We start from the raw sequence: 10,714 nt of genomic DNA on the forward strand, positions 1-10,714 counted from the left end.
CATTAGGTAAATGTAATTAAAACTACAATGTGATACCACTGCACACCTATTAGAATGGCCAAAATTTAAAATGACTGTACCACGGGTTTGTGAGAATGTGGAGGAACTGGTACCCTCATGTACTGTTAGTGGGAATGTGAAAGTTTACAACAAGTTTGGAAAAATAGTTTGGCAATTTCTTGAAAAGTTAAACATTAGCCTACCATATGATCTAGCCATGCCATTTCCAGGGAGAGAAATGAAGGCATATGTCCATACAAAGTATTTTACATAAATGTTCATAGCAATTTTATTTGCAACAGCTCTAAGCTGGAAATGGTCAAAATGTTATCAATAGAGTTAAACAGAGTGATTAAACGGTTAAACAAACACATTTGTGGTATATTCATACAATAGAATACTACTCAGGAAAAAAATGCATAAACTCTTGGTATATGCTATAATATGGATGAATCTTTAAATAACAATGTTGAGTTAAAGAAGCCAAATAGAAAAGATTATATACTGTATGATTCGTTTATATAAAATGCTAAAAAATGCAGGCTATTGTGACAGAAAGCAGATCATTGGTTACCTGAAGGTAAAAGTGGGTTGGGGTGCAATTACAAAAGGACATGAGAAAACATTTGAGGGTCATAGATATTACCTTAACTGGGGTAATAATTTCATGAATATTTATTTATTTGTCAAGGTATACTCTTTAAATATATGCAGTTTATCATGTATCAATTATACCTCAATAAAGCTGTTAAAAATAAAAATATAAGGCTTCACCTGTGGAATTAATGGTGAATAATTGAGAAACAGCAGAGCTAAGATTTTCAAAGGCACATATTAAACAGTATCTATGCCTATTTGTCCCCTGCCCCATAATGAATGGGCAGAATCCCACTGCCCTGGAGGAAAACTTACAGTTCTACACCCCTGTCTTCTATGGAAAAAAAAAAAAAAAAAAAGCCTTCTCTCACCTTTCCCAGGAGAGTAGAGAGTTCAGTCCAATGACGGCTGCAGTAGGCATGGGGAGAGAATGCATTCAAGTTGTCATCACAGGCTGTGGTATAATTAAGAATTTGTCTGGTCTTTGTTCCAGGTTCCTGGCTCAGAACTTCAAAAACCTTTGTAATTTCCTGAGTGACGGGAGTGTCCTCGCTATGCTAATGAGGTGCGTCATGGGGGGCCAGTGAATTACTTCCAAGTGGGGGCTGGTTACCAGAAATATCAATCATGACTAGAAGGTTGGGGCTTTCAGCTTCCAGACCACAAGGGTGGGGAGGGTGGCTGGAGACTGAGTTTGATCACATAGCCAGTGATTTAAACACTCATGCCTACACAAAAAAAATCCCCAGTAAAAACTCTGGAACTGAAGCTCAGTAGTGAACACATTAATGTCCTGACAGGGTGACACACCCTGACCCCACAGGGAGAGGGCATGGAAAATCTATGCTGGGAAACCTCCCAGACCTTGCCCTATGTATATCCTTCATAATAAAACTATAATCCTATATGTAGTATTCTTAGTGAGTTCTGTAAGTCATTCTAGTGAATTGTGGAACCTGAAAGGGTCATGGGAACTTCCAAAGTTATAGATAGTTGGTCAAAAGTGTGGGTAGCCTGGGGACCCCTGAATTGCAGTTGGTGTCAAAGTAAGGACAGTATTGTTTAAGACCTTACGCTTTAACCTGTGGGGTCTGCACTAACTCTGAATGGTAACTTCCAGAACTGAATTGCAGTACCTGCAGTTGGGCTTGAAAGAGTACAAACAATACAATAAATGTAATGCAAAATGGGGATCATTTATCTCTTTCATTGATACATTAATGGAAAGGGAGACATATAAGGCCAGCATTATAAGATTTATTTTATCTAATTTTATATCAATATGTAATTATAAAAATTAATCCCTGGCCATCAATGTGAGCAGGTAGAAGCAGCCATTCTAATAACTAAGGACTCAGATGTAATGAGGATGATGGGGTCCCATTTTCATGAAATGAAGAGCCTTTCTTATTCCAAAAGCTAGTACCTGAATGTAAGATCCTAATTTATCAGTGGTTAAATGGGATTTGAGGCTATTTCCCATGGGACTCCCAAAGAGAGCCAATGGGACCTAATGATATTGAGACAGTGAACTCCCCTCCTCTTGAGGCCAGCCTTCTGTAGGTCACTATGACTGTACTGTACCAGACACCAAGGAGTTAGAAGAAATACTAGATTTGGACTATATCTAACATCTCAGTTCATTGTCTCTGAACGTGAAAGAATCCATGTGGTTCCTCTTAAACCCCAGGGTACTCTATGTAATTTTGAAATCATCTTTTTATTCATCCCTCCAAAGGGCTCACCTTTCGGAAGAAAAGGATTTTGCTAAGATTCTTTCTTCCATTGATTGTTTTCAAGCACCCAGGCTGTGTCTCCACTTCTCAAACTAATGAAATACCTGGAATCTCAATTTTCTTAACGGATTATTAGCCCCTGTGGTAGGTTGGAAAATAGCCGCCACACACCCCCACCTCCCGCAAAGATATCCATGTCCTAATCTCTGAGTCATGTGAATGCTACTTCAAATGGCAAAAACAAAACAAAACAAAACAAAACAAAGTGTCCTTGCAGACAAAGATAAGGATCTCAAGACAAGATGACCCTGGACTTAGGTTGGGCCCTAAATCTAATGACTAGAAGACAGGAGAAGGAGATCAAAGATGGAGAGATATATGTGGGAGACAACTCTGTGAAGACCCACGTGAAGGTGGAGGGAGAAACTGGAGTTATTCTGCCACAAACCAAAGAATGCCAGGAGCCACCAGATGCTTGGAGAAGTGAGGAAGGATTCTCCCCTAAAACTCCAGTGGGATTGTGGCCATGCCAGTATCTTGATTTCAGATTTCTGCTGCCAGAACTAACAGGGAATAGAGTTGTGTTGTTTTATCCAAACCAGTTTATGGCAATTTGTCACAGCAATCCTAGGAGACTGTTACTGGGGAAGATTTTAATTTCAGAAGATGTACTGGTTTCAGTGTAGGTGATAAACTGTAAGTAAATAAATAAACAGTGAGAAGATGCAGCAGAAGTTGACTGTGGTAATCTAGGTGAGAAAGATCAGTGGGAAATTGTATCAGCACGCTGAGAGAAGGGTAGCAGTGGAACTTAGGAGGTGAGTATTGTGTGATTCATTGGATGTGAGGATAATCAGTGGCATTCTCATTTCTTTCTGGGAAACTGGGTGGACAGTCATGATATGTACTGTGAGGCAAGGAACATACAGGCAACAGAAAGATTGAGAGGGGCCACTGATGAAGTACAGTACATAGAATGTTGAATTTAAAGTTCAAAGTCATAATGTTCAGATGCCTCTTAAGCAGTTCAATATCCAGTTATAGACCACAGAGGAGACATCTAGGCTGAAGAAATAAATCTGGGGCTCATCATGTATAGATGTCAACTTCAAGGTCTGGGAGATGGCGTTGATCAAGAAGAACATAGGGTGAGGAGATAAGGGGACATAAAGTAGGACCACGAAAAACCTCAACTTTTAGGAGACACTTAAAATATTTGAGAAGGTGTAGACAGAGGGTTCTCAGCTGTCCCAGGAGTTGTGCATATGGAGAACTTGGGACTCTCTGGAAGAATACCTATGGCCTGGGTGGGGTGTGGACGTGTGTTGCCAGTATAGGTGAGGAAGCCAAGAGTGGGTTTAGTAGATAACTTGATCATTAAAAGGATAATAGGAAATACTACAAACACCAGTACACACACAAAAATAACAACTTAGATGAAATACACCAACTCCTTAAAAACCACAAAGCACCAAAATTCACCCAGAATGAAAAAGATAGTCTGATACGTCTACAATCAAGTTGAATTGGTAGTTACAAACCATTTGCAAAAGAAATTTCTAGGTACTGGTGGTTCCATTGAAAAAATTCTACCAAATATTTAAAAAAGAAATAAAAACAATTCTATACATTTTCCTCCATAAAACTGAAGAGTGGGGAACATTCTCCAAGTTATTTTAAGAGGTTCTGATATCAAAACCAGATAAAGACCATGCAAAAAGTGAAAATTATAGACCAATATCTATGATGAATACTCACATAAGCATCCTCAACAAAATATCAGCAGGTTAATTCAGCAACATATAAAAAGAATTACACAGCACAAACTTGTACCCAGGGTCTGCTTGAACAGGATTTATCTTCACGAAGATGTTGAAGATGAAGCAATCTATTTTAACAGGTCCTAGAACAGGTCCAGTGAGAAAAGTCTTATGATAGTCTGGAAAGAGGCTTACATGACCTGGGCTTCTTGGTCAGCTCTGTCTTTTCTCACTCCTGCTTGTAATTTTCAGTGGTTCTCAACTAGAGACCAGACTGCCCATAAAAGGGCTTTTGTCTGTGTAGGGGGAAGGCATCTTCTTTTTCTTTTCCTACACTTCCTTTTTGCTTGTCCCGTGTCCGGAAGGCATTTATATGTGTGTTGATAGGGACAGAGGTGTTCAGGTGTTGGTACTTGTGTGGTGTGCATTATGGTCTCACACAATGAAAAATTGTCCCACTCTCATGCCAGGACTGTTCCTTTTGAAGAACCTTGCTCTAGACAGTCTCTCAAGGTGGTGCTATTTACCATGTTTATCTCCCAAACTTCTACTGTCTGTCCAGGCATCTTTCCTGAGACATACATACCCAGATACCTGCTGGGCACAACCCCTCCCTCTTCCCAGGTACATCTCTCCGAATAGTCTCAGGAAGTGGTGACTCCATATCCTGGATCCACAATACTGCTCAATGCCAGCCACCCTGAGACAGGATCCCAGTTGTCCTTGGTATTCACTGTCTCCCTTCACCTTTCCTTATTATTTACATCCCTACTGAGCATCCATTGCCTCTGTTCTATTCTCTGTGACGACATTGTGGCTCATGAGATATGCATGGCAACATAATGCATAATGATTATTTAATTACTAACTTGTTTATTTGCTTATGGCCTTTTTTCTCCACCATTTCTCCTCACTATGGATTGCAGAGACCACGTCTCTCCTTCTCATTTATTTCCCCAGGCACAATAACTGAGATGTAGTGTTTCATAAATAGTTGCATAATGAAGACGAAATGCAATCAATCATCCATTTTTAAGTGGATTCCTGTGAAAACTCTCCTAATTGGTCTCTCTGCCTCTGCTTCTCTACCTGCCCCCAACTCCAGACTTAACTCTGATTCCATTTGACTTTTCTAAAAGACACTCCTGACCCTGTTAGTCCTTGAGTGCTGGCAGGCTGCACTGTGGGTCTGGACAGGACTAGAAGGTCTCCGGTTGCAGGAGTGTCTTTAGGCCTCAGTTGGACAGGCATGCACAGTGTCCCCTAGGGAGACTGAAGGGGTGAAGGGCCAGGGTTGTGTCCTCTCCCCCACCCTCCCAACTGCAGACAGCAGCACTGCCTGTCCTCACTTCTTATTCTTTTCTAATTAAAAGGGGCCAGCCTGTCAAACAGTCCCAATGTGATTGGTTTCTCCCCTGACTGAGCTACTTTTCTAAAATGCAAATCTTTCAGGCACATGATAGACATTGCTCAATATTTGCTGAATGCATTAATGTAAGTTCTCTGTCTCAATTCCTTGGCCTGCAAGGCATTTGGGGCCCCTCTGGGGGCTCCAAGGTGGGGTTGCTGCCTATGTGGACAGGAAAGAGCCAGAAGGATTCACATTTCATTCGGGGCCTCTGGGCCTCTGCACTGTGAGCATGTACGCTGTCCACGGGAGGCTCTGGGGTGACCCCCCTCCCTCTGTTCACTATGGAAACCAGTGCCAGGACAGGCCTCTCCTCCTATTCCTGAGTCTGCCAAGAACAGCCTATTCCACAGCTGTGTAATCTTTTCCACATTACAGAGTTTGAAGCAACCCACCAACAAAATTGTCCACACTAGAATATTTTAGGTTAAAAGTTCTCCATATAGTTCTTGCATCCATGGAACTTCTATTTACAGAATCTTGATTTAAAGAGTGGCCGTTCATGAGTTTTATGGGGAGAGATATTTTGCAACCTTCAGGCCTTTGCTTCTAAACTGCTGGCCCTGAGAGGACTCATTGCCCACATCGAATAGCACCAACCCTGAAGATAACCAGTGAGCCTAAATTAGACAGTATTTGGCAAGGCATCACTGGAGCTCCAGACCCAAATCATGACCCTTGAATTAAAGAAGTTTTGGATGCCTCATGAGTACTGATTTCCTCTTCCACCCACAGTTGTCATCTGCCTCTTTATCTTATCTCTCTGAAGGCCTGCATCTCTGGGTTATGGAGAGGCACCTTATTAGGTGTTACTATCAAGCCATCAAGCTACTGACCTCTCCCATGACACATCTGCAGGTGCACTTTCTCTACTTAAGGGATATCCCAAGCTCTACTTTTCTCCACCCCCTCTCCATGGATTTTCTTTTTGTTGGGAAATGCACCCTCTTCAGCTGAACTTTTCCTGGAAGAAAATGATATCACATTAGCAGGTGTACAGTTGGGCTCCAAGGGTGAGCAGCACTAGGCATTTACTCTGTACTTGGTTTCAAATTTGGCATCAGTTCTAAAGCTTTAAACCCTCTGAGTATAATCCCTCATAGTGGTTCCAGTCCACAGGCTCTGGGATAGTATTAAACAACCCTCCCAATAGAAGAAAGGTGTGGAGTGAGCTGTGGCAGAGGTAGGAGTTTACTGTTGACCATGGGAAACTTCACCAAAATGAGGACAAGTCCAGCTCAGGCAGCAGCTGAAACACAAGCAATTCTCTGGCCAGAGCTCTGTTATCCCACAGCAGCAAGAGCTCCTATAATTTTAAAATTGTTGTTTGTATAATTGCTTTCCTACTTTTTCTATGTAAGTGTTAATTGTTGTGCTCAAGCTTGTGATCATTAATCCATTAAATCTAGGAGGGTGAAATAGGAGGATGTAATTTTCATAATCTCACAATGGCAATATTATGGTCCATGGCTAAAGTTGAGCTGAGATTTAAATTATAGGCTCAAACATTTTCATTATTAAAAATACCTTAAATGAACACAATCATTAACGCAAACAGTTAGAAAAAGAATAAATATCCAAATGAAATAAAAAAGAAAATTAGTGGAGATAAAATGCAAGAAATGAGAATGATTTTAAGAAGAACAGGGGCCATCAATCTATTTGAGCCATTCTTACATAATTTTTAAAAAAACCTAATATAACTGACACCACCCTGTAAGATATTTTTAAAAAATAGAAATCTATAAATTAAAGAAGAAAATGATGAACAGGAAAAATATCCCGCTGAGACATATCTGAATGATCTGTAGGAATTATCCTCGTGAAGTAAGAGGTTAAGGGGTGCTATTGGACTGGTGTGGGAATAGTCCTGCTAAAGGTGATACAAGCATGAAAATCCAAAGATAGAAAAACAGCATGGAAAACCATTTGAAGTCAATCTACTTGAGAAAAAATAAAGTGAAAAATGAGAAAGTGGATATAAGCAAATAAAGAGAGGATTCTAGAAATGTCAAGACAATATTGTAAATATGCTTTGGGTTTCAACTGACAATAACCAGACTCAAGAGGGCATATTTAAGAAGCTGTTGGCTGGAGGAAACACAGGAAGGGTTGAAAGACCACACTGGCTCAGACCAGGGTTGCTGGTCATCCTCAGGAACCTTGGATCCAGAGGTTCCTGTACCTATTCCTTTCTTCAAGGATGCTTCTCTGGGAGTGTCAGCTTTGTTTTTGCCCGCTGCAGATTTGTTTTCTAAAATTGAAAAAAACCACCAATATGTTACATCTCATGTCGTTGGTCATCTGAGAAAGTCTCACATATACTATCTAGGGGACCTATGTTAATTTAAAAAAAAAAAGTCTTGGGAGGGATTTGGGTGTGGTTGCCAACATGGGACCAGTCAGTTTCTGTGAAAGGTGGGGGTGGGGTCCTGTGAGAAGGTGAAGTTTCCACAGGAACAAATGTGGAGGTTGCAGCAGTCATAAGGGGAAGGAAGATCCTGGACAAACAGGGGGAAAGCCATCATACAAGTCTGTGCTAATAAATACAGCAATCTGTGTGATGGGATCCTAATGAAACAAATTAAAATTACATCAAAATTACCCAAGGGAAGTTGAAAACCAAAATCAATGACCATTAAAACACTAAGAACGTCATTAGTATATTACCTTCAAGAAAGTTTACACTGCACATGGATTGACTACCTTCTGCATTTCTCATTTATAACCCTTGGATTTGGTAGGGAATCAATCAATTTTTATTATTATTCCTCAGAATTCCAATCTCCCACATCTTTTTCAGAGTTTACACATTTTCTTGACTGTTCTCTCAGTTTACATTCTCGCACTTGTCCGAAAGCCAAATTGACACACCAGACTAGGTCTTGCTCTGGGACTCCATCTCTTAACTTGATTCTGGATATACCCAATTGAACATCTCCTAAGCTTAAGTTACCATCTTTCCCCTTAAACTTGCTCCTTGTCCAGTGCTCATCCATCTCCCTCCCCTCCTCCCCAAGACATTAGCCCAACAGGACGCCTGGGGTGGGGGTGGTGATCCTTGATGCCATATTCTAGCGGAGCCTCTACCCTCCACGGGGCCTCACTGCCCCCCACCCCCCACTCCCTCCCGCCAGGCGCCCCGCCCGCCCGTCCGCCTGCCAGGCCCGCGGACGCGCAGGCGCACTGGCCCGTCCCGCCGCCGCCCCGCCCTACCCGGCTGCTGCGGAAGGCGCCGCGCGCAGCAACGCGCACTTCCTCTCTAGGAGTCCAAGGAGGGAGCGCAGACTCGAAGAGCTCCTGGACTAGGCGGCCGTGCCCTTGCCAGACGGAGCAGACATGTCCGAACAAAGTAAGGATGTGTGCGACCCCAACTTTGCAGCCGAGGCCTCCAACTCCGAGGTGCACAGCAGCCCCGAGGTTCCCGGAGGACCCTCTCTGCCCGCGTCTCAGGCCGCGATCTTCCCAGGGCCGGAGAGCCCTCCCGTAGGCCCGCCCGACGCCCCTCTGGCCTCGCCGGCGCCCCAGGCCCCAAGCGAAGAGGGCGACCCGAAGGCCCTGCAGCAGGCCGCGGAGGAAGGCCGCGCCCACCAGGCCCCGAGCGCAGCGCAGCCCGGTCCGGCGCCGCCGGCCCCGGCCCAGCTAGTGCAGAAGGCGCATGAGCTCATGTGGTACGTGCTGGTCAAGGACCAGAAGAGGATGATCATCTGGTTCCCAGACATGGTGAAGGATGTCATCGGCAGTTACAAGAAGTGGTGCAGAAGCATCCTCCGGCGCACCAGCCTCATCCTCGCCCGGGTGTTCGGGCTGCACCTGAGGCTGACCAGCCTGCACACCATGGAGTTCTCGCTGGTCAAAGCTCTGGAGCCCGAGGAGCTGGACAGGGTCGCCCTGAGCAACCGCATGCCGATGACAGGCCTCCTGCTGATGATCCTGAGCCTCATCTACGTGAAGGGTCGCGGCGCCCGAGAGAGTGCCGTCTGGAACGTGCTGCGCATCCTAGGGCTGAGGCCTTGGAAGAAGCACTCCACTTTCGGAGACGTGAGAAAGCTCATCACCGAGGAGTTCGTCCAGCAGAACTACCTGAAGTACCAGCGCGTCCCCCACGTCGAGCCCCCTGAGTACGAGTTCTTCTGGGGCTCCCGTGCCAGCCGTGAAATCAGCAAGATGCAGATCATGGAGTTCCTGGCCAGGGTCTTTAAGAAAGATCCCCAGGCCTGGCCTTCCCGCTACAGGGAAGCACTGGAAGAGGCCAGAGCCCTGCGGGAGGCCAACCCCACTGCCCACTGCCCCCGCAACAGTGTCTCCGAGGACTAGCAAGGTCTGGAGGCAGATGGATGGTTTCTGCCCCTCACCAGGGCGGTGGAAGGGTGGGGGTGGGACATTAGAGTATTCAGGATTTACAGTGCAGTATTTCACGTGTAACTTTTAAGTTTTCAGTACAGTGCTTTTATACCTTTTAATGCAATGATGTATTAATTTCAGTAATATTAGATAGAGTGTAGGATTCATGCATGTTTGTTTATAAGTAAGCTTAGTTGGTGCTTTTGCTTTTGTGCTACCTTTCTTGAATTTTTTGTACCAGAGACGTGCTAAACTTATGAAATACATTGAGACATTTTCCATCTTATTCTTTTACATGTAACGGAGGATGTGTATTGGGTAGACTGGTCCTGGAGAGTTTGGAAGAACTCCCCAGAAAAGCTGGCATAACCAAGAGAAAAGTCAAGACCCCTGTCTTTGTGATCTCCCTGGGCGCAGGAAACATCGGTGTGGAGTGTGGTGATGTGGACTGAAACGGGCGCAACGTGGGCACACTTTACTAAACACAGATACAACCCCACCATGAGTAAACTTTAAAGTAAACATTAAAGATTCTTGTGATACAATCATTCATGGAAAAGTGTACTTTATCTTTTTAACAAAATATTATGGGTTGGGAATGGGAATTACAAAATGTACAGATACCACTATTTCATCTAATAGTGCGGGGACATCACTGTTCATCATGACTCATAAATGTGTGAAGTGTATAGTTTTATTTTCAAAATGGAACTCACAAGTTCATTTCAGAACTTTGACAAATAGAGAAAAGTATAAAAACCAAAACAGGGTCATAATCACATCACATAGAAATAATAAATGTTAATATTTAGAGTAATTTCCTCTCTTGCATTTCTACATTTTATGAAAAATAATAGCTGTTTTTGTGG

At 43.5% G+C, this 10,714-nt stretch overlaps 1 protein-coding gene across 1 annotated transcript; it reads left to right on the forward strand.

The window, feature by feature from the left end:
• The first annotated feature begins 8,708 nt into the window (after positions 1-8,708).
• On the forward strand, positions 8,709-10,393 carry NDN (necdin, MAGE family member). Its single transcript, XM_007167674.3, has 2 exons — positions 8,709-9,822; positions 10,152-10,393. Exon 1 carries the CDS (start codon positions 8,841-8,843, stop codon positions 9,816-9,818), a length of 978 nt encoding a protein of 325 aa, XP_007167736.2. The 5' UTR covers positions 8,709-8,840; the 3' UTR covers positions 9,819-9,822; positions 10,152-10,393.
• Positions 10,394-10,714: the final 321 nt, after the last annotated feature.

The sequence above is a fragment of the Balaenoptera acutorostrata genome, chromosome 3, assembly GCF_949987535.1.
Source record: "Balaenoptera acutorostrata chromosome 3, mBalAcu1.1, whole genome shotgun sequence".
Taxonomy (NCBI): domain Eukaryota; kingdom Metazoa; phylum Chordata; class Mammalia; order Artiodactyla; family Balaenopteridae; genus Balaenoptera; species Balaenoptera acutorostrata.